Source organism: Cervus elaphus, chromosome 5 (assembly GCF_910594005.1).
Source record: "Cervus elaphus chromosome 5, mCerEla1.1, whole genome shotgun sequence".
Classification (NCBI taxonomy): Eukaryota; Metazoa; Chordata; class Mammalia; order Artiodactyla; family Cervidae; genus Cervus; species Cervus elaphus.
This window is the reverse complement of record NC_057819.1, coordinates 81,527,745-81,555,478: the sequence shown is the minus strand read 5'-3', so window position 1 is coordinate 81,555,478 and position 27,734 is coordinate 81,527,745. Positions and strand designations below refer to the sequence as shown.

Here is a 27,734-nt window from a genome sequence, read left to right as displayed (position 1 = left end):
CGGGTAGTCGCTCCAGAACGACAGAAGAATCAGTGGGGGGCGTGGGAGTGGGGGGTGATGCAGAACAGCACTGGCCCCGGGGCCTCCGGCCTCCCAGCTCTGCACCTCCTCCCGAGGCCTCCTGTGCTAAGCGCCACCTTTTGGGGTTGAGTCCTGGCCCTCCCAGAAGGCAGTAGAATTTCGATTCAGGTCTTGGAGGGGGGTCGACCTCCTGCCCTCTGGAGCTGTCGTTGGCTTGGAAAGACCAGCCTGCCATCAGCCTGGTGTGCCAGGGAGGAGGCCCTCAGGCCAAGTGGTGGGGGCGCAGGTACCTGAACTGCATCTTGGGGATGTCCTGGCCTTGGTCGCTTCGTCTGTGAGGTGGGGCAGTACTGCACACCCTGTGTAAGTGACAGGTTTGCTGTGAGCGCTAAATGAAAACGTGGAGAACGGGCTTTGGAAATGAAGAAAGCACCCCGTCCCCACCATTGCGATGAGCTGGGGGAGGAAGGCGGGACGAGAACCCACAGGTGCTGCACTCCCAACCTCTTTCCGTCCCGTCTTTACTGGCCGCCTGATAAGTTATGTTGGAGCTGCTGTTGGACATCCGTGTGGAGGCAGCAGGTCGGCCATGCAGGTGTGGGGGTGAAGGGTGTGTTCCTGGGAGACGTCACGGCAAGAGAAATCTGGGAGGCAGCATTCAGCGTGTTGTCGATGTTTAATCGCTCAGCCGTGTCCGACTCTTTGCGACCCTGTGCACCGCAGCAGGCCAGGCCTCCCTGTCCCCCACCGTCTCTCGGAGTTTGCCCAAGTTCACGTCCATTGCATTGGTGATGCCATCTCATCCTCTGACGCCCTCTTCTCCTTCTGCCCTCAATCTTTCCCAGCATCAGGGACTTTCCAATTTGGCATGTAGATGGTATTTAATGATGTGGGACTAGATAAGATCACTCAAGGTGTAATTGTAGCTCTGGAAAAGGGCCATGACCTGGGCCGGAGGTCACATCATCCTGTCTTGTCAGGTGCTCCCTATGTTCAGTTACCTGTGTAAGCTCTATCACAAGCACCCCTTCCACATAGGTGTTATCTCAACTTTGACAGGAGGAAGCCGAGGTTTAGAGAAGTGAAGTGATTTCTCAAACTCACACAGCTTTTCCAGGACCAGGCAGAACTGGGACTGGGATTCTGGCTCCTGGACTCTCCCCTTCCCCACGTGGGCCCTACCTGGCCCTGCAGGAGACTCGCTGGGATGACCTTGGGGGAAGTCGGGAGAATGACTCTCGGGCGGCTGGCCCACCTCCCTGGGCCAGGCCTGGAGTGACTCAGGCCTTGGCTGTCTGCACACGCTTGGAGGGAAGCTTGGCTGCCTGCCGCCCCTGCCAGGCCTGGGTTCCTCTCTGGGGAGGTTGGACGGCCTGGCTCCCCAGGGCCTGGGGGAGGACAGGTGTGGGGTTCTGCCTCCGAGTCCCCAGGTTGCTCACAAGCTGTGAGTTCAGGTGATCTTTTGAGCATGCCTCCAAGGTGTCTAACGGGCTCGGCAGGTTTGATTCACTTCCTTTTTCAGCAGTCAGGAGTTATCGCCCTCTGTTTCCCTGTAGCCAAGATTCAGAGAGGTGGAGGAGTGATTTCCTCAAGGTCACGGAGCTGGTTCTGGGGTGGAGCCAGCAGACCCCCTCCCTGCACCCACCCCCAGAGCTGTCTGGGTCCCCTTTCCTGTGTGGAACGGTAGTCTGGCTGGGCCTAGTCTCCTGAGCCTTTCTGAGGCTCTGGGGCTCTTAGACTTGCAAGCCTGACTTGGCGTTTTGGGCTCTTGGGACATGAGTGCCTAATTTTGGCCTCTTTACATGCTGGCTGTGTGGTTTTGTGCAATATACCTGACTTCTCTGAATTGGTTTCCATAGCTGTGAAACGGGGATGATAACATCTGTCTCTGGAGTTGTAAAAGATTACACCTGAAAGCACTGGCCTGAGCTTGTGACCCTGTCTCCTGCCTTAATTTTTCCATGTGTTTTAAGTGGCTTTTCATTTCAGCTGTGCTGGTTGCGGACGGCAGCCTGGCATGGATGACTCTGACCCGAGGACAGCCCTTCTCCTTGCTCCCAGCCATGCTGGCCAAGCCCCAGTCCTGACCTCAGCTTCTGCATTTGAGCTCAGTGAGGGGCGGGGGGCGGGTGGTGGTGCCCTGAGAAGCGGGAGCTCTCACATCCTCGCCTGTGTTAATTAAAGGCATCCTGGTTTGGGAAGTCGATGGGTCCTTGCAGAATCCTGTGAAAATGGCATTTCTGCACATCTCATCCTGTTTCCCTGTGTTTTCCATTACTGTTTCGGAGCCACCTTCTCCTCATCCACAGAAACACCCCTTGATGGAAAAGCTGAGGCTTTGCCACTTCTCGCACTATGTCTTGGGCATCTCCTCTGGTCTTGGGTCTCCTCTCTTCATCTGTAATGTGGAGCAGCCTATGGGGCTGGCTTAGAGTTGTCGGCTTGTTTACATGTCAGGGCAGACACACAAAAATGCTCTTTTTCAAGGCTTTACACCGGGGGTAAATGGAAGTGGCTGCTGGGACTGTGGGGTCTACAGCTGCTCAGGGAAGCCCAGCCTCCCCCAGGGCTGTGAGGATCGGGATCGCCTTCCTGAGGGCTGACAGAATTCTGGGGGTTGATACCCAGATGCAGGGGAAGGCTCCCCTCGAAGCCCCTAGCCCATCGGCTCCGGGATCACTTGGCTGGGATGCCAACCACTCCTGGCTCTGTGCCAGCCTTCTGGGGCAGTAGCAACGAGTCACGCAGCTAACCACTTTCCAGGCAGCGTGCTCGGGATCATCCTGTTAATTCTCACTGAAGCCCCACTCGTATAGGTGAGGTCCTGGGCATAGAGAGGACAGGGTGCATGGACGAGGTCCCGCCGCTGGAGTGGCAGAGAGGAGAGGTGCAGCCTGGGGCTGAATCGGGGCACTTAAATAGTAGGAGGGTGAGAATGCCTCATGGGGGCTTCCCAACACTGCAGCCCAGAGGCTGAGCAACCTGTCAGGAGGGCTGCTGATGGGGAAAACGTGGTCCCCGTCATCTCCCTTCTTCCTCTGTCGGGGTGGATCAGGTCCTGGCCTCTTTCTCCAAGGTACTGCCTTTTGGCAGCGTGAGAACTGGGTCCCTCAATCTCTCTTGCAAATTACTCGAGGGGGAGGCTGAAGGTGGCTTTGCTCCAGAGGCATTAGCACCAGGCACTGACCCTATGTGTGATGACACCAGACAGCAGACTGGCAGTCCTGGTCTGCCACCCTGGCCCCCGGGGCACTGGCTTCTGGGGCCTCCTGGCCCTCGGGCCCTCGTTGAAAGCCTCAGGGCACGTTTCCAGAACCCAGGACAGACAGCCACCAGGGTGGAGCCCCACTTTGGAGGACGTTTTGGCAGCGTCCCCTGACCTTCCAGTGTGTCGGGGTGATGGGAGGCGTGGCTGTGGGGCACCGGAGTGTCCGAAGCTGGCCGTGGGAGGCCACGTCATACTTGGCTGCCTTCCTGTGTTCGTTCTCATAACAGATTTCTTGGACTGGCCATTTGAGGTCATGCCTCTGCACTTCCTCGTGAGATGGCTTTGGCCTCTCTGATCTGTGACTCGCTCATCTAGGCAAGAAGTGGGGTGGAGGAGGCTGGATAATAAATCATACTTAACTCAGTCATCAGACTCCTACTCAGGCATTAAAAATCATGAAGTAGATCTCTGTGTTCTGACATAAGGAGATGGCTACAATCAATTATTAAGTGGAAAAAAACATAAGTTGCATAGTAGAATTTACGGTTTGATCACATTTGAGTAAAGTGAGTTCATGCATATGGTAGGACACGCGTGGAGAAAAGGATCTAGATGTAGGTGTGTGCTGTGCTGTTCTCAGTGGCCTCAGTCGTGTCCGACTCTTTGCGGGCCGTGGACTGTAGCCCACCAGGATCCTCTGTCCATGGAATTTTCCAGGCAAAAACACTGGAGTGGGTTGCCATGCCCTCCTCCAGGGGATCTTCCCAACCCAGGGATTGAACCCACATTCTTTACCGCTGAGCCACCGGGGAAGCCCAGATATAGAGTGTTAACTGGTTTTCTCTGTGGGTGGGAGGCGATGATAGTTCTGTAACATCAGTGTCCGGAGGCTGCCTGGGGCCCATGTGCTTCTAGATTTGAACACAGCCCGCTTCCCTGGGACTAGGCAGACACCCACCCAGCAAGTCCCAGAACAGGAGACCCAGACAATTTCCACATCCCTCGGAGGAGGTGGAGATCTGAAGGACATAAAAATCTCAGCACGGGGGCACTGGAAGGGCTAAGGGGACCGTATGATCTCATTTTACCTGTGAGAGGACTGACCTAAAGAAGGTGCCAGTGGCAGGGATGGGTCTTCTGACCTTGGGGTGAGGGAGGGCACTTCCACTGCCCCTTTCACACCCTCTGTTCTAATTTTCTTTCCATCATCAATTAACTGTCGAGATCATGGCAAGGAAGAGCCTCGCACTGTTTTGCTCACACTGGCATTTATCTATCAGCTGTTAGGATGATGACCTAACATTAGAGAAGTCTTAGGAATATCCTTTGATGTAACAGTCCCTTAAAATAAAGCTGGCACTTTTCTACAATTAGCAAAATTACCGTACATCCTGGGATAAGCCTAAGAAAAGTCAGAACTTGATGGTTTTAGACACATTCAACACTTAGTTGACGGCACTAACAGAAATGTGACCTTGGTAGTGATTGACACCCTGGTTCTGAGTGGGCTGCACAGTGTTCTGCCGCAAGTTTCAAGGAGGTCTGTGCAAAACGGGAGGTGCGATGGTCGGGCCCTGAGGGTGGGAGGTGAGGCAAGTAGAGACTGGATGGGGCTGGAGACCAGAGCGGGGCACCGCCACGTGCCCCAGTCACATCCCCGCAAGGGCTGGGGAGTGTGCGTAACAGTGGAGACCAGTGGCTGAGGGGCCGCAGGAAGAAGTAAAAGTGTGAGTCACTCAGTCACGTCCGACCCTTTGCGACCCCACGGACTGTAGCTCTGTCCATGGGATTCTCCAGGCAAGAATTCTGGAGTGGGTTGCCATTCCCTTCTCTAGGGGATCTTTCCAACCCAGGGATTGAACCCCCGTCTCTGGCATTGCAGGCAGATTCTTTACCACCAGGGAAGCCCCTCAGGGGCCACAGTCCTGGGTTCAAATCCCCACCGTCTCCACTTTCTCAGGTCTGTGCCTCAGTTTTCCCATCTGCATAAGGGGGATCTAAGCACCCACCTCATAGTGGTGTCATGAGTTAACCGGCAGGAAAATATGTAGGATGTGAGTGAAGTGAAGTCGCTCAGTTGTGTCCGACTCTTTGTGACCCCATGGAATGTAGCCTACCAGGTTCCTCCATCCATGGGATTTTCCAGGCAAGAGTACTGGAGTGGGTTACCATTTCCTTCTCCAGGAGGTCTTCCCGACCCAGGGATTGAACCCAGGTCTCCCACATTGTGGGCAGACGCTTTACCGTCTGAGCCACCTAAGCCCTTGTTAATTGGGAAAGAGCTACAGCTGTGTAACTACCACAGGTAGAAAGCAGAAAGAAGCAGTTCTCCCGAGGGCGTGGCCCTGGGGTGGGGAATCGCCCTAACCCCCTTGTTTACCACCCCGAGCTGGAGTGGGTCGCGTTCCCCCTGACTCTGTCTCTCTCGGTTTCAGGTGGGATGGTCCGTGGAGCCGGCCCCAGGATGCTCCCCGGGTGTGGATGACCGAGCCGCCAGCCCCCTACGGATGCCGCGCCCCAGTCTTCTGACCCGGGGACCCCGCCCGGCGCGGGCCTGAGCTTCCGAGCAGCCACGGCGCAGGGACCCGGGGGAAGGGGGTCGGCGCCGGCGGGAAACATTCTCCCCCAGCGACTCGGCAAGATGACCAGCCTGTTCCGCCGGAGCAGCGGCGGCGGGGGCGGCGGGAGCGCGGCGGGCGCTCGCGGGGCCGGGGCTGGCGCGGCCGCCTCGCAGGAGCTCAACAACAGCCGGCCGGCCCGCCAGGTGCGCCGCCTCGAGTTTAACCAGGCCATGGACGACTTCACCACCATGTTCCCCAACATGGACTACGACATCATCGAGTGCGTGCTGCGCGCCAACAGCGGCGCCGTGGACGCCACCATCGACCAGCTGCTGCAGATGAACCTGGAGGCGGGCGGGGGCGGCGTCTACGAGGACAGCTCCGACTCGGAGGACAGCATACCCCCCGAGGTAGGGGCACGGCCCCCATCGATCCTTCAGCAGGAGCTCCAGCAACTAGTTTGAACCTCTTAGAGGACTTGAGTTATACTCCTGTCTGGGTTCCACCTCTGGAAACTGGTACCCAAGCCAGCCCAGTGGCCTTGGTTTCCGGGCAAAAATCAGGCAGCACCTTCTCAGAGCTGTGCCAGGCACTTGCTAGCCCCTGGGTCAGGGGTCATCAGAGTCAAGGAGATTGTTCAAAATGTAGACACGTGGGTCCCACCCCAAAATACCAAATCCCCTCTCCAGGCTGGTGCTATCTGGTCTGTATGTTTGGAGTCTTGCTGCTGCTAAGTCGCGTCAGTCATGTCCGACTCTGTGTGACCCGATAGACGGCAGCCCCCAGGCTCTTTGGTCCCTGGGATTCTCCAGGCAAGAACACTGGAGTGGGTTGCCATTTCCTCCTCCAGTGCACGCGTGCACACTAAGTCGCTTCAGTTATGTCCGACTCCGTTCGACCCTATGGACAGCAACCCTCCAGGCTCCTCTGTCCACAGGATTCTCCAGGCAAGAACACTGGAGTGGGTTGCCATTGGAGTCTTGGGGTATCCACTTAGGCCAGCGCAGAGTCTCCGCCCTCATCAGAGTTCACGGTCCCGGGAGGACTAGAGGCAGGTGTCCAGCAGGGGCAGTCCACAGGAGTGAGTGCTAAGATGGGGAGAATGGAGGAAGCAGAGAGGAAGAGATGGCTGCCCAGAGGAGGGGTGAAGAAGAGGCAACGGTGTGCAGACAGAGCGAACAGCTTGTGCAGAGGCGGAACAGAGCAGGAACCCTTAGGAGCTGGCGGCAGGGCCTCTGTCAGTCTCCTCGAGTGAGCAGAGAGCAGGAGGCCTTGCAGCTGACAAAGAAGGGAGGATGTTCTAGAGCAGCAGGAACCACGGGAGATGGGTGACACATCAGACCTGCGAGCTCAGTTCCTTTGCCGGAGGCATGAGGGATACTCAAGCAGTTGTTTCCTTTCTCCAGGGAGGTGGCTGGGGGAGAAGGGACCCACCCACCGCCTCGGCCCACCTGCTGGGTGTGGCCAGGCCTCCGTGACCCCTCCAAGAGTTCACATCTGGCCTCCCATCCTTGGTAGGACCTGCAGTCCTGGGCCCAGAAGGGGCACCCGGAGTCTTTGAGAAGAGGGTCACTGCCTGCAGGGGAACCTGGCATGTGTAGCCATGGATAAGACAGGACGACCCAGCAGAATAGATTCAGCTCTGCTCTTCACTGAGTCCCAGCCTGGGCCAGGCATCATCCTATATGCTTTAGATGTATCATCACTTCAAACCTTCACACACTTCATGAGGTGGCATTATTATTATCCCGTTTACAGTGAGAAACCTAGACCCTGATGTGGCCTCAGAGTTCTTCTGAACACAGACCTGCATGTGGCCGTTCTCCATTAATCAGAGTCATCCTGCTGGGCAAAGCCCCCTCGCTCTTCCTCCTATCGGGGTGCTGCCTGGGTGTTCTCTCTCTGGGTGGAGGAGCAGCTCTGGGGGCAGTGACATCTGGCTCATCCCTGTGTCACCTGCAGCACCCAGGACAGTCATTGTACAAAGCAGGCGCTGGGGAGTGTTTGTCGAATGAGTAAATGTGGCTGCTGTCTTTGCACAGCTTTCTTTAGTCTCTTTTCCTGGGAGACCACACCTTGGCTCTGCCTGGATCAGCCAGTGGATCCTGTTTGCGAAGAGGAGGGGTATGTGTGTGTGTGTGTGTGTGTTTGCAGATACCGCCTTTTAATTCTGAGCTGGAAGGAAAGTTCTCTGCAAACACTGACCCCTTCCACAGTCTCATTTGTCCTGACAGTCTGGCAGGTAGGATAGTGTTTCCCCCCCTTGTTCACAGCACCCACAGCCCCGTGACCCTCTGTAAAAGTCCCCTGATGCCCTCGATAGGCCTGCGCTATGTGTGCTTCTGTTTTTCTAAGTATCTGGCTTTCCAGATGGAGCCCCTTCTCAGCAGCCCCCTTGGCTGTTTCCCCAGCCCTCATCTTTGGAGCTCTGCGTGGGCCCGTCGGCAGGCGGTTCCTGAGCCAGCGGAAAGTGCTGCAGAAAATTTATGAGCAGCAGCTGGGCTGACAATAACTGCTGACTGGAAAAAGCCCCCTCTCTGGGGGCTGATGAATGGTGGGCTGGCCTGAGGGGTATCCTCGCCACAGAGAAATGTCTCCCGTCAGATAAATGGCCTGGACCTTGGCCCCCAGAGCACCTGGCAGGCATCCATCACCCACACGGGGCTAAGCCGGGAGGCCAGGGAACCAGAAACTTCAGCACCTTTAGAGCCAGAAGGACAACCTCACTGTGGCTCTCGTGGCATTGCAGGGGAAGGGGGAGGCCAGAAGCACGACTGGGGTTACTTCTCCCCGAAGACTGGGGGTCAGCCTTTCCGGAGTGTGCCTGGCCTGCTTTCTGCCTTCTGGCTTCATCCTGCTCCGGGAGCCTCTAATGGGCATCTGGTTCTTGGAGCCCCCGGAGGCCGCGCTCAGGGGCAGGAGCGGCTGAGGAGAGAGACCTCACCGCCCCCTCCTGTGCGGCGGCCCAAGGGGCAACTGCGGCAGGCCTCAGTCAGAGGGACCCCCAGCAGCTTCCCTCTGGGAACAGTCTTACGGAACTCGCCCCTCCTCACCCGTCTGACTCAGACCGGCTTCAGTGGGGCCAGGCCAGGCTGGCCACCGAGGGGCGGCGGTGGGGTTGGCTGGCGGCCCCAGCTTGGAGCCCCGTCCCTTAGAGCCGTGGTCTGCCAGGGACCAGGACTGGATCTTATGGTGCTCTCGCTCGCTCTCCTTTTCTTGTGGAAATTCGGGGTAAGGAGAGCAGTGGCCTGAAAGGCAGCTACCGTCTTTTTTTTTTTCCTGCAAAAGCATCTGTTTAAATACTTTCCGCCTCAAAGGAAAGAACGTTAGTGCATTCCAGAGTAGGAGGCCTCCTTGGGTCAGGCTGGCTGGGTGTGTACGAAGCGTGGCAGTGTGTGTGCGATGGTGGTATGGTGGTGAGCACAGACGCCGCCCAAAACATGAGGCAGTGTGTGTATGTGTGCATGCATGCTCGCTCACCCAGCCTCCCGCCCGCCGTGGTATCCCTGTTGAGACCGGGTGCCCGAGAGTGGCTGGGAGAGGCCAGGGGCGTGCAGAGGCGTCTTAGTGGTGACTTCTGCAGACTCACTTGGGATTCCGATTTGGGGCCAGTTGACAGGCTCCGAGCCCTTCGTGTGTCCTTTGGTCTTGGAGGTGAGATAGGCGCAGAGCTGGGGAGGGGTTGGGGCGGGGACATCTAGGCCTTCCTCTGGCTCCAGGCTCCTCTGGAGAAGGGTTCAGATCAGCCCGTACAGCAGGAGCCTGGCCTTTGCCCAGCCTTTGGCCTCGCTTGCCCCCTTTCTCTGGTTCCTGGATGAGGAGAGGAATCCGTGATGAAGGGCCTGGGCCCTCACTTTGCAGCTCTCTGCCCTGAGAATCCAACCTGGGTGTGCCGGCATTGTGTCCAAAGGAGAGACTCCTGCTGTAGACACCACATCCAAGTTAGAGACTCAGTTCTAGAAACAGTGTGTGGCTTTTGCCGTGTTCATCAGTCAGCCTGTGCCTCAGTTTCCTCATCTGTAAAACGGGGGTGATGATCCATATCCTACTCTGCCAAGTTGTTTGGGCTCAAGGTGAGTTAATCGCTGGGGAAATTCTTTGAGAGAGGATAGGAATGATGTTAAAGCTATTTACCAAAAGTAACACATGAACAGAAGAGTTCACAAGGCCCAAGCAGGCAGCTCAGTGAAGTTTCATCAGCACCAGGATCAGGAAGCATCAGCAGAGCCTGGAATGCCCCTTCTCAGCCTCCCCATCCCCAGAGGTCACACTGCTCCAGCTGCAATCCCTGTGAAGTTGTTTTGCCTGGTTTTGAACCTTACTTGGATGGCTCTGAGCATTCCTCTGGGGACATGTGCGTTCACGTCTGCTGTGTGTGTTGGAATCGTGGGCTCAGAGGTAGCCTATGTGCTGAGTGCCAGTGCAGGAAGCCAGACAGTTCTGCAGAGCGGTGGTTGTATCACTTTCCACTCCCACCAGCAGTAGCGGAATTCCCTGACTACACATCCTTGCCCACGCTTGATGTTTTGTCTACATGTTATTTCAGTTCAAGGAAGGGTTGTTAATATTTCTTTCTTTCTTGTCTCTGATGCAGATTTTGGAGAGGACCTTGGAACCCGATAGCTCTGACGAGGAGCCCCCGCCTGTGTATTCCCCACCTGCCTACCACATGCACGTGTTGGACAGGCCTTACCCACTGGCTCCCCCCACTCCACCTCCCCGGTAAGAATCTCCTCCCAGAGTGCAAGGCAAGGGGCAGGAGGACCGGGGTTGGGATTGAGTACTACAAGCCCAGAGGGCAGCTTGGCCGGGTCCCTCCGTATTCCACCCGGAACAGGCTTCTACTGCAGCAAAACACATTTTAGCTAGAACTCAAGGAGAATTTTCAAGCTCTAAGGATTCCAAGAACAGACATCCACTGAATTCGTACTCTGGGCTAGGTGCTATGCTGAACACCGGGCAGGACACAGAGTTAAACAAGGCTCAGCCTTCACTTTCTGGGAGTTTATAGTTGAGGGAGATGCAGAGTGGGGATGACAGACACCTAGAAGGTGTACTGACGCTTCCCCTCCTGTGCCCATGGCAGACATCACTAATTGATCACCATGCTCTTGCTGGCTCAGGTAACACGGAACCTCAGAATCCTCTGCAACACAGTGCTCACTCCCAGTCATCAGTAATCAATGAAGTGGATATTTGAGGTTCTAGGGAGATTGTGGGGATTTTTAAGCAGTAGGAACAAGTAAGTCTCTTTTTCTAGGGTAATTTGATAATTGGAAGCAGACAGTAGACTGCTAGGTGCCTGGAGACTTTTTCCAAGTCAGGGACTCTCTAATTTAGAAGTTTAAAATGAAGCTGGTCTCTGAAGTGCTTGTATTTCTGGACTCTGCGCTTGAGGTGGGGCTTCTGGTATCCTTGCCTGGGAAATCCCATGGACAGAGGAGCCTGGCAGCCTGCAGACCACGGGGTCACAAAGAGTCGGACATGACTGACCGACTAACACACTTTCCCTGGTGGCTCAGATGGTAAAGAATTCGCCTGCCAATGCAGAAGACTCGGGTTCGATCCCTGGGTCGGGAAGATCCCCTGAAGAAGGAAATGGCAACACACTCCAGTATTCTTGCCTGGAGAATCCCATGGACAGAGGAGCCTGGCGGGCTGCAGCCCATGGGGTTGTAGAGTTGGATATGACTTAGCGACTACACAACAATAGCAGGCGTTTGAGGTGGCTGTTGGAGCCCAGGCCTCTCTTTGTCCTGGAGCTGCTCATCCTGAGAATGACTGAGGCCTGGGATGGGGAGGGGAGGGGGGACATGATAGGACAGGAGACTTGCTCCGATGGATCTTGCCTTCTGGGGATCCTGGGAGTCCCAGGCAGTAGTAGTGGAAAACTCTGTGGTCATACAGGCATAGCTAACAATAACAACTCCCATTATTAAGCCCCCTTCAAATGCCAGAAAATGGCAAGGTTCTTTACCTATACCACAGCTTTCAAACCATCTAACAACTTGTGAGGTAGGCACTGGTGTCATCCCTATTTTATAGATGAGGAAACTGAGCCCCAGAGAGGTTTCAGAACTTCCCTAAGACCACAGAGCTGGAACCTGAACCCAGGTCATTCTGACTCCAGAGCCAATAAACGCCATCCCCTGCTGTGTCCTGTCATCCCCTAATGAGAAAAACCTCTGTGATTGTAGCTCAGGGAGCGGATAGTGGCCTGTGAAGTTGTTGGGAGTGGGGAGCATTGTTTGAAGTCAGGGACAGAAGCAGAGCTGAGGCTGTAATGAGGGAGGCATAAGTGGATAGTCTGGGTAAAATCTTGGTAGGACTTGCAGCCCAGGATGGGTCACGATGCCCAGGGCTAAATGATTTTCCTTTGACATTTTTTTTAATATTCCAAGATGCTTTTGCAAAAAAAAAAAAAAAAATAGTTCAGTTTCTATTAGGCAGAATAGTTCTACCTGTTTTTCAGAAGGGAAAACTTAGCCCATCAGAGACAGCATCCCACTGTAAACTGGCATGGATATCCTAGCAGCATCCTTCTCTCCCTCCCCGGGTATCATCGGTGGAGGAGGGCAGAGGTCATGCAGCCTGGTGATAGGAGCCCCAGTGGGGGACAAAGTGACCTCCGCACTAGACCAAGGCTCTGGAAGCCTCACTCACACCCTGTGACTTTGGATGAGCTACTGCCCTTGCCTGAAGTTCAGGGGCCTGACCTGGACAGGAAGGCTTTGCTGGGCTGGGGGTGGATCCAGGGAAGAGAGCCTGTGAGCTGTGGAGTCAGACGAGACCATGTTCTCCCCACCTCCCCCTCCCTCAGCCGTCTAACTCCTGATTCTTGAGGTGCCTTTGGCTCGCTGCTTGCCCTCTCTGGGCTCCATTTGCCTCATCTGTGAAATGGGAACACTCATCCCTGTCTCAGCACTCTGGTGAGGGTTGAATGAGATGCTGTGTGTGAGACACTTAGCACGGGCCCAGGTATGAACCAGACGTGTCAGCCGACGCCCCACCTGGCTGCACAGTGGCCCTCTGAGGTCAGCTCTGCCGGTGAACACTGAGACCAGGGTTAAGGCTGCCCCCAGAGGCTGGTGTTCAGAAGAGGCAGGCCCCACCTCTGAACACCTGCCGCGTTGCTCTGCTGGCCCTGCTAGGCCCAGATGGCCCAGATTCCCACCCCCACCCCCGCCCCCAGGGCCTCATGCAGTCTCTCCACCCAGGACATGCATTTCTAGCTTTTAGGAGCCATCTGAAGTGGACAGGTGCTGAGCTGTGTGTGATATAGAGGCGAGGACCCTGCTACCCTGACCTCCCAGGGAGATCGCAGTCTGGGGGTGGGAGCAGACAGGGCAGCCCAGGGAAGGCAGCAGAGGAGCTGAGGTCCAAGCTGCAATCTGCCAAAGCGGAACAGGAGGGCATTCCAGGCAAAGGCAACAGCACACACAAAGAAAGGCCTGGAGGCAGGAGACGGGGCACCATCCGAGAGAACTCCAGGAAGTGTGAAAAGGCCTGGTGAGACTGAGGCCGGCAGACAGTGGAAGCCCGCCTGGGTCCTCCAAGGAGCTCTGACCTTATCCTGCACCCAGGGGTTCAAGAAGGAGGGTGGCGGGATCATGTTAGTGTTTTAAGCATCTCCTTCTGGCTGCTGGGGACCATCAGAGTTGAGTTGAGGGGGCGGGGCAGGAATGGCCTGGCTCCTTTCTGCTACCTGGACTGTCTTTGAGACCAAAGGTGGAGCAGGGTTTGGGAGCTGCTGGGGTGCAGAGAGGCAGGGAGCATGCCTGGAGTGCTGGGACCCCGGGGCCCAGGTTTCACCAGGAGGATCTGTGTGCCCGGGGACAGGCCTGGCCCCACCTGGGCCTCCTTGCCTTTACCAAAAGTCTTGCTTGGAAGGCTTGTCACTGAAATCCTGGGCTCTGATATTCTTTGGGTAAGCCTGGGGGTCTGAGTCTGTTGGCACTTGGAGTTCTAGTTCTGGGTACAGAGGCAGAAACTCTGGGCCAGAAGAGCCTTCCCAGCCTTCCCTCTCCTTTTCTTCCCCCAGCCTGTCCTTGCCTCTTTCTCCTGAATGAAAGACTGGCTCTGAAGCCCCAACACCCCTCCTCACAGGCCACCTGCTGTTCTTCTGTTGAAATTACAGCCTTGGAAGTTTTTATTTGCCTCTCAGCTCATTTCTGACATTCCTTTCCGACCACAATGGAGGTGCCTGGGCCGCCTGTGCTCCGGCCCCCCGCCCCCCTCCCCCGGCCCGGGCTCTTGCAGCTGTGAGCTGACCTCATCTCAGCCTGAGCCAGGGCAGGGGGCTCAGCCAGCCCCCTCCTCCAGGGCTGTGGGCCCAGCATCGAGGGACCCTCAGCCTCCAGCTCCTTGTCCCCCTCCCCACTTGGGTGCTCAGTAACAAATGGCTACAGGGGGCCAGCGGAAACTCTGGGGTGCTCTCCAGGGCTTACCTGGGTGACTGTGGGTGTGGTTGAGTTGGGGTGGGCACCCATGTCCCAGTGAAGACTCTGAGACCACAGGAAGGGTGGTGAGGCTGGAGGCGATTTCTCTAGGGTGCCGAGGAGTAGGGGGGTGGGGTGGGGTGGGCTGAGGGGTGGTCTGGCCCTTGGAGCAAAATGAAGTTGCCAACTCTGTCGGGAGGCGCAGAAGTGATGAAGCAGGAAACGCGCCCAGATTCGGAGTCTCCGGCTGTGATGCAGCCCCCCCGCCCCGCCCCTCTGGAACATTCCTGTGTCTGTACAGCAGAGGGGCCCGGGGTTCCCTGGCTGCCGTCTGGAGCTGCGCTCCCACCACGCACTTAGCAGCTTGTTATCCTGTCTGCTGCCACCCCCGCCCTTCCCCCTGGGCCGCCAGGCCACCCGCCCAAAATAGAAAAGGAAAGGAAGTTATTTCCATCGTCAGTGGCAGCCCGGAAAAGCTCCCCTCCAGTGAGTGGGCGGGCGGGATTCCTGGAGCTGGAGACCAAATCAAAGCCGGCCCCGCGAGAGCGGCCCCCACCGCCCCCGGCGCTCGCCTGCCTTCCCCGTGTGTCATTTCCCTGATTCAGCAGAACACGTGTTCTGCGGTTGCCACGCTGCAGGCCGCCGGGGAGCTGTGGGGAGCTCCTGGCCCGGCCCCAGGCTGCCCTCAGGCCCGGAGGGCGGACGGCGGGGCGGGAGGCCGGGGGTCAGGGCGCGCACGTGCCCACGGCCCCCTTCCTATCCCCCCTCCCGCTGTGGACTCTGCCCGCGGCCAGGAGAGCAGCCCCTGCTGGTCCCACCCTCCGCGCGCCTTTCCAGCTTGCTGTTCAAGGCAGCCTCACGAGGGGCTCCCATGAACCTGGGCAGGGGGGCAGCGGTTTGCAGATGAGGGGACAGCCCCACAGGGGACACGGATTCCCCCGGGACCACCCACCAGGTCTGGAGCCTGGGTCTGCTTGCCCTCTAGGGACCCTGGTGTCCCTGTGTCCCCTGATCTCAGCAAACCGACGCTGGGGAGGGCCGGGCTGTTGGCCGCGCTGGGTGTCTGTTCACCGGGAGCACACCTATCACTCAGCACCCAGGAGCTCGTGTCATGCTGGATGCTAGAGACAGAATGCTGAAGGGCTGTGACCCCTGCATCCGTGTCTACATCCACAACACCCAACGTGAGCTCCGCAAACGCAGACCTCTCTAGGCCCAGAGACCTTTCGTTTGTTAGGCCAAGACACATGTGGCATCTTACCTCCCTGACGAGGGATCGAACCTGCACCCCTTGCATTGGAAGGTGAAGTCTTAGCCCCTGGACCTCTGGGGAAGCCCCTAGGCCCAGAGACCTTGCAGACATTGGGTGGCTGGAAGCAGTGACTGGCACAGTAGGCGTCCAGGCCCAGAGGCGAGGGGTCAGCCAGTGCTGGAGGCGGTGGGAAGCTTGGGCACACGGGTGCCATTCTGAGCAGGATCCTGGTGTGATGGGCCTGGACCCCCATGTGTGGGCCTGACTGTTCCCTCCTCATCCTCACCTGTCGCCCTGCAGCATCGACGTGCTGGGCTCCGTGTCCCCTTCCAGCCAGAGCCGCTACCGGAACTGGAACCCCCCACTGTTGGGCAACCTCCCTGAAGACTTTCTCCGAATCCTGCCCCAGCAGCTGGACAGCATACAGGTAACGGGGCCCCCTGCCCCCAGCCTGTGCAGTGTCTGTGTGCGCACCAGTCCCTGACACCCCCTGACGTTTCAGCCCAGGTGGAGCTGCCCTGGGATGGTAGGGAAGGAAGACTGAACCAAAAGCCTGCTTCCCTGTCGGGGCCTGTATGGTGTTCCCTTCCACTCAGGATGCTCTGGCAGCCCGCATCACCCTTGGCTGGCAGGAGGGAGGCGGGGGCGGGGGGGAGGTCATTCAGTGGCAGAAAGGCAGAGCACCTTCCTTCGTTCCTTCCCCTGGGAAAGGGCCAGGGTGCTTCTCCCCAGAGGCTGGCCCTTGCAAGCGATCTCCTCTGAGACAGGACAAGGAAAGTATGAGTATGGGGACCCTGAGCCATTTGAAGATCACTCTTTAGGACTATTCAGGTTTTGACAAAGGGAACATTGGTGGGAAGGTCCAAGGTGCCAAGCTGGGGAGGGGGGAGTAGTTCTTAAGCCCCTGATGCTTCCTCAGCACAGAGGGCTCTGGTCTAAGCTGGGTCTTGGCTGACAACTCGCTCTGGGTAGAGGAGGTCCTGGCCTCAGGGTGTGGCCGCAGCATCCTGGAAGAGAAGGACATGTACCCCCGGTGCGCATGGGTGTTGGCGCAGTGCACGCCCTTATGAGTAGGTGATCCACATGCTTGCTCCCCTCCTCAGGCCACCTCCAGGGGCTCCAAGCTCGCGAGCACAGAAGGCAGCCTGCCCCCCGCGGTGGGGCCTGAGCCCAGGGACCAGGAGAGCCGCTGGAAGCAGTACCTGGAGGACGAGAGGATTGCGCTCTTCTTGCAGAACGAGGAGTTCATGAAGGAGCTGCAGCGCAACCGTGACTTCCTGCTCGCCCTGGAGAGAGGTGGTGCCCTGGGGCGGGTGCTCTGGGCCAAGGCGGGGTGATGTCGGCTTTAGCCTGGGGCTCTGAGCTGGAGGTCTGAGTTGTCCTGGTGAAAGTGTGAAAGTGTTAGTCACTCAGTCATGTCTGACCCTTTGCGACCTCAGAGACTGTAGCCCACCAGGCTCCTCTGTCCATGGGATTCTCCAGGCAAGAATTCTGGAGTGGGTTGCCATTGCCCGTCTCCAGGGCATCTTCCCGACCCAGTGATGGAACCTGCATCTCTTATGTCTCCTGCACTGGCGGGCAGGTTCTTTACCTCTAGCGCCACCTGGGAAGCAGAGGTCTGCTCACAGGGACCTGAGTCACCAGCCAGCCCTCCCCCACTCTGGGGCTTAGTGGGAGAGAGGGGCGCCCTCTGAGCTCTGCCCCTGCTTGCCCCCCCTGACTTCTGCCCTGTGCCAGGCGCTGGTGTCTGCCCTGTGTGACTGGAGCTTCAGAAGTAGAGGGTCTGGGTATGTGGGTGCCAGGGTGCATGCCTCCCTGAGCAGAGGACATTAGACAGGGCCTCTGGAGGGTTTTGGAGAAGGAAATGGCAACCCACTCCAGTACTCTTGCCTGGAGAATCCCATGGACAGAGGAGCCTGGCGGGCTACAGTCCACAGGGTCGTAAAGAGTTAAACAGGACTGAGCGACTTCACTTTCACTTTTTCACTTTTCTGGAGGGTTTATCTCTGGGCCAAGGATCCTACTCCCCCGAGCCTGGCTGCCTTCCCCCTTTAGAGTGGGAAGGTTTGGGGTGGGGTACAGTGAGGGGCCTGTGAGAGAGGGGTTCGTGTGTACATGTGTGTGTGACTGGCAGTGTGTTTCGGTCAGGAGCATGGCGTGCAGGGAAAGTCTGGCCTGAGACAGAGGAGCCCAAGGCTGGTCCCAGCTCTGCAGTAAAGATGCTGGGAGTCTCCAGGCCTTTCCTTTTAGATGAAGGGCTGGACGATCCAATTTCTCAGGGGCCTTTTAATTTTGACATTCTGACATTCCAGGCAGTTGTCAGGGCAGTGCTTTCTGTGTCTTTGAGAGTTCTGGGTCTTTGAGAGCCCATAGGTGTCGCGTGTGCACGTGTGTGTGTGTGTGTGTGTGTGTGTGTGTGTGTGTGTGTGTGTGTGTGTGAGATTCTCAGGGTTTGGCCTCCAACCACCTCTCAGCTCATGTGGCCCCTGGGTGGGAGCTAGCTCCCCTGACCAGACTGTGGGCCTTTTCCAGATCGACTGAAATACGAGTCCCAGAAGTCTACATCCAGCAGCGTGGCCGTGGGAAATGACTTTGACTTTCCCTCTCCTGTCCCAGGTAACCTTGCCTTCCCGAGAGAGAGGCCTGGAGGGTGTAGGGGGCTCACGCCGCCAGGTGTCTGCATATTTGGAGTTTGGAGAGAGGGTGGGGAACAGGCTGCAGAGGATGGTTCTGCCCCATCATCATACACCCCGAGCGGTGAGACGGGCCCTCCGCTTGGCAGCCCTGGTTCCCGCCAACCCAGCGGCTGCTGGAGCCCTCACCTGGGGCCGGCCCGCAGACTGGCTCTGCTCCTTAGAGGCGCTTGGAGCCTGGGCAAGAAGGGGACACAGCATACCACATAATGTCCCATGGGGTGCTGGGGGTGGCAGGGGACTCAGAGACCAGGGCACTGCCCCGGGGGAGCTTATGGTCTTATGGGGAGTGCAGGAGATGCCTCCAAGAAACAGGGAGCCCGAACCAGCAAAGCTGAGGACACACTTGTTAATTATAGCAAACACACGCTGGGGGACAGGGAGGATCCATCTGGGGAAGGTTCATTCATTCATTCAGTAGCTGGGGAATATCAACCCTCCCAGGCCAGGCCCTGCCTTAGTATTGCAGAAAGAGAATTTTGAAAGTTTCATATACAAGATGGTGAGAAGCAAGAATTGCCCAAGCAGCTGAAGGAGGGCCCGGGGTGGACGGCAGGCTACTGGGCTGCACAGATGGGGGTGGAGCTGGAACTGGGGACCCCTCGAGGGCCCTGGTTCCACTCTCAACATCTGGATTCTGTGTGTGTATGTACACTGGCCCCTGGTCAGCTGGTGCCCGCCACACACACACAAGCCTCCCGCCTCAGAGGAAGAATGTATAACTTTTGCTCCAAACAGATCTTTCATTGAGTAGGGGAGGAGAGGAGGGGGGCAGAAGGAGGGGGAACTCAGTTGATCCCAGCCTGGAGAGAGAAAATCCCATGGAACTGATTCATAAGCAACAGGCTGGGAGCTTAGACCCCACCAGATGTGCAGCGGGGAGTTTAACGGCAGCCACGTGTCCTTGATCCCGAATTAACCATAGACACCAGGATGGCTGAGATGGATCAGAATGACTCACAGGGACTTAGTGGACAAGGTGACTCGGGATTAGCGTGGGGGCCTTAGGAGGGCAGTGAGGGGCCCAGGTGGGTGCTGAGTGATTTGGGAGTCTCCGACTGGCAGGCTGGGTTCTGACTTAGGGACTCGCCCTATTCTCGTTCCTGCTTATGGTCTAATGAGTCAGAAACTCTGTGTCTGGGGGAGTTATGGAGAGTGGACCCTGGCTGGGGGAGAAGGGCATACCCATGCGGGTGCCTGCTGTGTGCCCCGAGCCTGCTTCTGTTGCTGTGTTAATTCTCACACCGCGTCAGGACACAGGCCAGCCAGCCGTATGCGGGTGAACTTTCAACAGCCTATAGGGGTGCGGGGGAAGCCCCAGTGCCTGGCATCTGGTAGCTTCCATGGTGTGAACACTCCAGTCACAGCTGATTTCAAGCTCCCAAAGAGCCTTCACGGGACACAAAGTGGTCAGAGGAGCAGATGGTTGAGAGCCAGCCCTCCGCACATAGTTTTTACAGGAAAGGGGAAAGTGAGACTTGGATGAGGAAGGAAGCAAGTGCTCGTTGAAGCCTAGTGGGACTCCCTGCCTGCAGCTCCCTCCGGGTTAGGGAGGAAGCCTGTGCGCCCCTCCTCACCTGGAAGGGTGGGGCCGAGCCCCTGTGCTGGGGAGACAGTCCTGACCCACTGCCTCGGGCCTCGACCAGGGCACTGTCCCTCTCCAGCTGGCCCTCAGAGATGTCTTCCCCCTTCCAGGAAACAGTGACGCCAACCCTGCTGTGTCTGAAGATGCCTTATTCAGGGACAAGTTGAAACACATGGGAAAATGTGAGTCTGGCCCACGCCCCAGCTGTTCCCAAACAGGCCTGTGGCTTCCTGGGAGGGGGGGGAGCCACCTGGCATTTTTAATGCCCACTGATTCTTGGTGAACCAAAGTGACATTTTAATCACTGACTGGCTCCCTCCGCTTCCCTGCCTCACTTCCCTGTGCAGCTGAGTCTGGATACAAATTAAGTTTTAAATCCTCTTGAGCCAGCTGTCTGCAGAAAAATAAGATTTTACTGGGACCACCCCCCCACCCACCCCACCCCACTTTAGAGTTCACATTCTCTGTGCTTTGAGGTGACTGCTTGGCCAGGGCCAACCGAGTGGGGAGGCCAAGCTCAGTCCACTTTCCGTGGGTGGGAGGCCCGCTGGGCCAGTGGCCTCGTCCCACGGAGTTCTGCCAGCCCGGGCACACCTTCCTGTCCCCCTCTGTCCGACAGACACACAGCCACGCGTGAATGAGGCTGCCAGGCCCTCAGGCCCCATTTCAGAGAGGGTCTCGGATTAGTCATGGAAATCCCAGAGCCAGCTCTGGAGGTGGAGGCGGGAGACGGGGAGGTGGCCGGAGAGAAAGCCCAGATGCGTGGCTGGCTGTCCCAGCGGGGCCAGGAGGCACACCCGGATCTCCGCTGTGGGCGGCGGGCCCTGACCTGCAGTAACTCCCCCACCAGCCTGCCAGGGCTGCCGGCTCACAGGTCTCTTTGTCCCCAGCCACCCGGAGGAAGCTGTTTGAGCTGGCCAGGGCCTTCTCGGAGAAGACCAAGATGAGGAAGTCAAAGAGGAAACACTTGCTGAAGCATCAGTCGTATCCTTTTGCAGCCTGGTGCTGGGTGGCGGCGGCGGTGGACGCGAAGGGCACTGAAGCCCCGAGCTGTGCTCCCTCGGGCTGCGCCCTCCCCGGGAGTGGGGCTGGGCCCTCCCTCGCCCCCCTGCCGTCTCCATGGGCAGCCTCATCTCTGGGCGCCATTTCACCCCCACCCCCTGGCATGGGGAGCAGGCCAGTATCAACCCACTGTGGGTTCAGAAGTTGTCCTACCACTTTTTAACTTTTTTTCTGGGGTCATTTTGGGAGAAAACTTGGTTCTTCCATCGAAATCAGCAAACCTTTCCCTGATTTCTTAAGTTGAATTGCTCCATGGACCTTCCCACCTCCTCATTTCACAGGTGTTGGCCCTGCCTTCTCAGTCTTGGTTCCTCCAGTAAAAATATGGCCTTCCACAATTTTACCCAGGTTCCCACCCATGCTTATCAGACAGGGTCCAGGATGTTAGATGCTGAGCAACCAATGAAGCGAAGCAGTGAAGTCACTCAGTCGTGTCTGACTCTTTCCGACCCCATGGACTGTAGCCCACCAGGCTCCTCCGTCCATGGGATTTCCCAGGCCAGAATACTGGAGTGGGCGGTCATTCCCTTCTCCAGGGATCTTCCCAACCCAGGGATCAAACCCAGGTCTCCCGCATTGCAGGCAGACTCCTTACCCTCTGAGCCACCAGAGCAGCCAAAGGAGAACAGAAAGAAAGTTGTCCCCAGAATTGGGAGCCGGGTGAGAGAGTCAGAGCCTGGCTACTCAGCTGACCCCCAGAAAAGGAGCCTGTGGAGGTACTGGGGCGTTGGCAGGGGATAAGGCTGGTGTGAGGGAGGCCTCCTGAGCTCTGGCTGGGAGGTAGAAGGCCAGGGCCAGGGAGTGGGGAGGCCTGGGAGCCCCGAGGCAGTGCCCACCGATCCCTGGGACAGTTTTCCTGAACGGCCCGGCAGGCTGGGGGCTGCGGCATCAACAGCCAATCTCCTGGATGACATGGAGGGCCATGCTTGTGGTAAGGTGGAGAGGGCAGGGAGGCTGGAGCTTTGAGTTGCCATGATGGGTAGTCCTCCAAGAGTAGGGCCTGGCTGTTTCACAGGTGAACCCAGCCTGTTAGAGCAGGCACTCCCAACTATGGGACACATATCAGGGTTGGTGGGCAGGTGACCCAAAGAAATCGGTCCCCCCAACTTGGTCCCACTTTATTGACTATACCAAAGCCTTTGACTGTGTGGATCACAACAAACTGGAAAATTCTGAAAGAGATGGGAATACCAGACCATCTGGCCTGCCTCCTGAGAAACTTGTATGCAGGTCAAGAAGCAACAGTTAGAACTGGACATGGAACAACAGACTGGTTCCAAATCGGGAACTGTGTATTGTCACCCTGCGTATTTAACTTATATGCAGAGTACATCATGAGAAACGCTGGGGTGGAGGAAGCATAAGCTGGAATCAAGATTGCCGGGAGAAATATCAATAACCTCAGATATGCAGATGACACCACCCTATGGCAGAAAGTAAAGAAGAACTAAAGACCCTCTTGGTGAAAGTGAAAGAGGAGAGTGAAAAAATTGGCTTAAAGCTCAACATTCAGAAAACTAATATCATGGCATCTGGTCCCATCACTTCATGGGAAATAGATGGGGAAACAGTGGAAACAGTGTCAGACTTTATTTTTTTGGGCTCCAAAATCACTGCAGATGATGACTGCAGCCATGAAATTAAAAGACGCTTACTCCTTGGAAGGAAAGTTATGACCAACCTAGATAGCATATTAAAAAGCAGAGACATTACTTTGCCAACAAAGGTCCGTCTGGTCAAGGCTATGGTTTTTCCAGTGGTCATGTATGGATGTGAGAGTTGGACTGTGAAGAAAGCTGAGCGCCAAAGAATTGATGCTTTTGAACTGTGGTGTTGGAGAAGACTCTTGAGAGTCCCTTGGACTGTAAGGCGATCCAATCAGTCCATCCTAAAGGAAATTAGTCCTGGGTGTTCATTGGAAGGACTGATACTGAAGCTGAAACTCCAACACTTTGGCCACCTGATGTGAAGAACTGACTTATTGGAAAAGACCCTGATGCTGGGAAAGATTGAAGGCGGGAGGAGAAGTGGACGACAGAGGATGAGATGGTTGGATGGCATCACTGACTCGATGGGCATGAGTTTGAGTAAACTCCGGCAATTGGTGATGGACAGGGAGGCCTGGCGTGCTGCAGTCCATGGGGTCGCAAAGAGTCGGACATGACTGAGCGACTGCACTGAACTTGGTCCCCATTGCCTCTCCTTTCCTTTCACTTCTGAAAGGGGGCCCAGCCACATCACCTAGATCTTTACCTGGAGCACAAAAAGCTGGGTGATGCTTCTGGGGAATATTCTCTGGGGTGTGAGGGGACAGACAAGCCCAACTACATGGAGGGACCTCGCCTTGAGAACCGTGCTCTGGGCAGTTTCGGTGTTGGGGCCCAGAGGCCTTTCAACCTCCGCTCAGTCCCTCCCAATGGCATGTGGGCCAGAAGATGCTGCCTCAGACCTCCCTGGACCCACAGCTGAGCCCTGGTTCTGGTGAACCAGAGCAGAAGGGCCCTTCGGTGGTCAGGAGACATCCAGAAACAAGGGCCAGAAGGGCCTTGCAGGTCATCTGGACATTTTCTAGATGAAGAAACTGAGGGAAAAACTCGCCCAAGTTCTCAGAGCTCAGAGATGGAGGCAGAGCAGCAGCCAGGGGTCCTGACCCCACACCCGTGGCCTCTGCCCAGGCCCCGAGGGGGCAGCGTGTGCTTCAGCCACCGCGGTGGAGAGAGCAGGGTCAGCCGTCTTCCCCAGCCTGGGGGCTGCGCCTGAGCGAGGCTGTGCAGTGGGGAGGCTGAGGTCCTTTCCTCTGCGTTTCAGATGAAGACTTCCGGGGGAGGCGACAGGAGGTGCCCACGGTGGAGGAAGCCCTTAAGGAAGGGCAGTAGGAGGTAAGGCCCGGGGCCGCCCTGCCCGGGACTGCCTGCCATCTCCCCGGGGTGGGGGTGGCGGGCTCAGGCAACTAGATGCTGCAGGCCCAGTTCTTCCCCGTGGTGTTGTGACTGGGGAGCTCGTGGTTTGCGTTTTCTCCATTATTTATTCATTTGACAAAAGATAAGCACACCTGCCTGTGCCAGATGCTAGGAACAGGAAAAGAAAAACCAGCTTTGACCTTGAATAGTTGAGAAGAAAGTCCAGGACACACAGAGCATGCTAAGAACAGTGTGGGAAAAGCGGAGACGGCTTCACCCCGGCTGGGTCCACACCGCCTCTCCTCTGCCGGCTTGGGCTTCAGTGGTGGAGGCGATGAGGACATGGCCCCTCTCAAGGCAGCCCTGTCTCTGGCTGGAGCCCTGGGCCTGCAGTCTGGTTTTCCTCCTCTTTTCCTGTGCATCCCAGGACCAGGGGATGCTGACACCTCCCCCAGGAGGGGAAGGACCAGGGGATGCCTCCCCCAGGGCCATCCCTGGGGCGGGACCAGGGGATGCCGGCACCTCCCCCAGCTCCATCCCTGGGAAGGACCAGGGGATGCCAACGCCTCCCGCAGGACCAGTCCCAGGGGAGGACCAGGGAATGCCGACACCTCCCCCAGGATGGGGAAGGACCAGGGGATGTGGACGCCTCCCCCAGGGCCATCCCTGGGGGAGGACCAGGGGATGCCAACGCCTCCCCCAGGACCGTCCAACGCCTCCCCCAGGACCGTCCCCGGGGAGGGACCAGGAGATGCCGACACCTCCCCTAGGGTTCGTGGACCCGGTGCCTCCTCCAGCACCTCCCCCACCATGAGGCTGCCTGTCCACCCTGCCCCGGTTGCTGTGCTGGTCCCAGAGTGTGGGGGATGCAGCCAGGGACAGTACGGAGCCCTCTGTCCTTGGCCTGGGCCTCTGGCCTTCACGTCCAGTTGACTTGCCACTACACCCTCCCATCAGGCACCTTCACACCCCTGCTGTGCTCTGAGGCTTTCCTCACCCATGTTACTGCAGCCGCATGTCCCTGTCATCTGGAATGCTGGAAAAATAAACAAACCCAGCCAGGGGAAGGACCCCCCTCCCACACAATGTTACTGCCACGTCCATCCTTCCCGTTGGCCCAAAGCCACCCCCTGACAGGAGCTTGCTCATCACTTATTTCTCTCCTGAATGGTCCACCTTTTCCCTTTCTAGCTCCATGCTCAAGCCTACATCCCCCTGCTTCCCATCTTAAAAGCCAGGAGTCCTCAATATGCTGTGAGCCACCCAACCTGAGAGAAACCGCACTCTCCTTTGCCCATGCTGGGTTGGCTGCCCCCCCCAGATTGGCTCGCCGTCACCTGCCTGCTCGAGGGCCTCTGACGGTCCGGCCCTGGCGCTGTCTTCTGCACGCTGCGCCCATTGTCTCCCCGCGGCTTCCTGCGGCCCCAGCAATCCTGGGCCCCCGTTCTCTCTGCTGTTGCTTCTCTGTGCGCCTTTGGGCCCCCGGCTTTCCTGGCAGCTCTGCCCTTGACCCTCCTCAAAGTCGCCCTACCCCCCACTCCCCCCAGCTGCGCCACCAGCCTCTTTGACGACCACACTTGTGTGCGGTTGGCTCCAAAGCCTGGCTCTCCATGTTGGTTCTCCAGATCTGTCCCTCAGCCCCCGCTGTGCCCACCACGGTCTTCCTGGCCCTGGGTGTCCGCTCACTGAAGCCAGACAGTCCCCTCCTCCTGACGCCCCCCTTCACTTCTCTTCTCTATCCTTCTCATCACTGCCCTGCAGACTCTCATCACCTGGCTCAGGGCTGTGGGCTCTTCCCTGCCCCTGCTCTCTCAGCCATCACCAGGATGCCTCTTGAGTCCCCCGTCTCTTGCTCGCCCTCTGAAAGGGTCTTCTGCGTGAAGGCTCCTCGGCTTGGTGTGGGGTTCTACCAAGTTCCGGCCCCATTTTGCTTTTCTGCCCCTCCAAGCGCCCTGGGTGTAGTTCCGTGTAGTTCTACTGAGTGAGTTCCGCTGCGTCTGGTCACAAAAGAGGTCAGGTACCGGCTCGGTCCTCAGCCCTCCACAGACAGAAGCTTCACATCCACCAAGCGTTCCAGACCCCCACTCCACCTCTAGCAGCAGGAGGCCCCCCTGGTTTGCACGTTGGGATGCTTCTAGGACCTTGGATTGGCACCTGTGACCCCAGGCCGAGTTCCAAGGCTGATACAGAGTCCCTTGGGGGAAGGAGAGGGCCCCTGTGTTTAGAAGCTTCTGCCCCAGACACTCTCTCCAGGAACTAGTGATGAGGGAAGACCACGGGCCTCCATTGAAAAAGACCTCTCCCATCCCTCTTTCCCACCAGATACCAGCAGTTCCTCCTTGCTGGGGACGATCGGACCGGCGGAGGCATCCCAGCTGCCGTCGGACAGATGGTGCTTGAGTTCTGAGGCCCGGTGATCCTCTGGCCACAGTCCAGCCCAGCCACTGCCACTTTCCAAGGGACTCAGAACTTCCAAGTTGCCCGCTGTGATTGCAGGAAGGGAGGAGGGTGGAGGCAAGAGCCAACCACAGCGCCTTGTGTGAGCGGGCTGTTCTAAGGGGAATGGATGGAAATGCAGGCTCTAACCCCTCTTCTGTTAAAAAAAAAGGAAAAAAAAAAAAAAAAAACACCGAACAGAAAGCAGGCAAGGTGGGGATACCCAAAAGGGGAGGATGATCCTACCAGAGTCTTCTTGGCCTGAGGTGGAGCTCCTGCCTCCCTCCTGTCCTGCAGGAGGAACCACAGACATGGCCTGACCCCCGCCCTCATTCCAGCTCCCTCTGGGCACCTTGGGCCCTTCCTTCCCGTGGCCTCCTGCCTTTCAGCTTCCCCCAGGGGCGCTGGCCCGCACCCCTCCACTCCACCCCTCCAGAGAGCCCTGGGCGGTCTCTGGAGCCCCGTCTGAGGGGTGATGGGCCCTGCAGAGCCGTGTCTGCCGCCCGCTCTGCATGGGCTCCTTGCTGCCTCCGTTGGGGGCTGGCAAGGGTCCTCAGAGGGGTGGGGAAACAGGCCACCCTGGAGCTGGAGGATTCTAGCGGGGGAGGGGGGCGGGCGGTCTTCAGTCTGGCAGAAGACAAAAAGCCGGTTCTGGATGGGATCCTGCAGCCCCTCTCCAGCGGCACTGACCTCTCATCTGGACTAGAAGTTCTGCTGCCGCCAGGTGGGCAGCGGTCAGTTCTTCGGTAACCCCGGGAAGGTGTGGGGCTGGGGGGCGTGAAGAAGAGGCTGCCAGCCGGCCTGCAGCCCCGGGCCAGAAGGGCGTGCTGGGTGCCCCTTGCCAAGAGCGAGAAGGTGAATGGCCAGGAGGAGAACAAGGGACCTACGGACCTGAGCCAGCACCAACCACTGCCAGCGGGAGGGCTGGGGGGCAGTCAGCCCCGCCTCTGCGGCCACCCCCCGCCTGGAGATGGGGGTGCGCTGACCTGGGGGAAGCCTGGGTGGGTCAGAGGCTCCAGCTGGAGCGGGGAGCCTGCCGGCCGCACAGTGTTGAGATGTTGAGAAGAGACGCCAGGCCCGCTGGGGCTGGATGGCCACGAGTCACCCTGACATAAAGAGGGCCTGGCGTGCCCCCCACAGTGCCCGGGGGGGACCCTGGCCACCTCCCCATCCCGCGGAAGTGCGGTTGCCCTTTGGCCCCCTGCCGATCCCCCACAGACCCCCGTGCAGTAGAGGGGAGCCCCAGTCCATGTGTGTGACTTTGTTAGTTCTGTTTCTTCTCCTCCGTGTGGGTTTTTTCCTGGAGCTGTTTCATAGGAATTGGTGTAATAAAGACTTGGTGTTCTCTTGGTGCTCTGACTTGACAGCGCCTGGGCTGACCCTCCTCTTCTCCTCCCCGCACCCCGCACCCCTGGGCACCCCGCGCCCCAGGGCCACCGGCCTGGCACACCCGCAGCTCACGCGGGCCCGGGACTCAGCCTCTCAGGGGCCCTGGTGACACCTGTGGTGATAGCACAGCCTCGCCCGCCTGCTAGGCCGCCCGCTTTTCTGTCTGCCCGGGAAGGTAAACCGCTTGCT

The 27,734-nt window shown here is 57.8% G+C and overlaps 1 protein-coding gene across 3 annotated transcripts in view; it reads left to right on the top strand.

Annotated features, from left to right (window-relative positions):
- The window catches only part of CUEDC1 (CUE domain containing 1), an 84,740-nt gene extending 57,220 nt beyond the window's left edge, over positions 1 to 27,520 (top strand). For all 3 annotated transcript variants that reach the window (XM_043902753.1, XM_043902754.1, XM_043902755.1), the window contains exons 2-11: positions 5,665 to 6,200; positions 10,385 to 10,512; positions 15,781 to 15,907; positions 16,584 to 16,776; positions 18,013 to 18,096; positions 19,869 to 19,940; positions 20,649 to 20,742; positions 21,693 to 21,751; positions 23,629 to 23,699; positions 26,043 to 27,520. In XM_043902753.1, the coding sequence (XP_043758688.1) occupies positions 5,871 to 6,200; positions 10,385 to 10,512; positions 15,781 to 15,907; positions 16,584 to 16,776; positions 18,013 to 18,096; positions 19,869 to 19,940; positions 20,649 to 20,742; positions 21,693 to 21,751; positions 23,629 to 23,696 (1,155 nt within the window). In that variant the 5' untranslated portion in view covers positions 5,665 to 5,870 and the 3' untranslated portion in view covers positions 23,697 to 23,699; positions 26,043 to 27,520. The remainder of the gene's footprint in view (positions 1 to 5,664; positions 6,201 to 10,384; positions 10,513 to 15,780; positions 15,908 to 16,583; positions 16,777 to 18,012; positions 18,097 to 19,868; positions 19,941 to 20,648; positions 20,743 to 21,692; positions 21,752 to 23,628; positions 23,700 to 26,042) is intronic.
- The last annotated feature ends 214 nt before the right edge of the window (positions 27,521 to 27,734 follow it).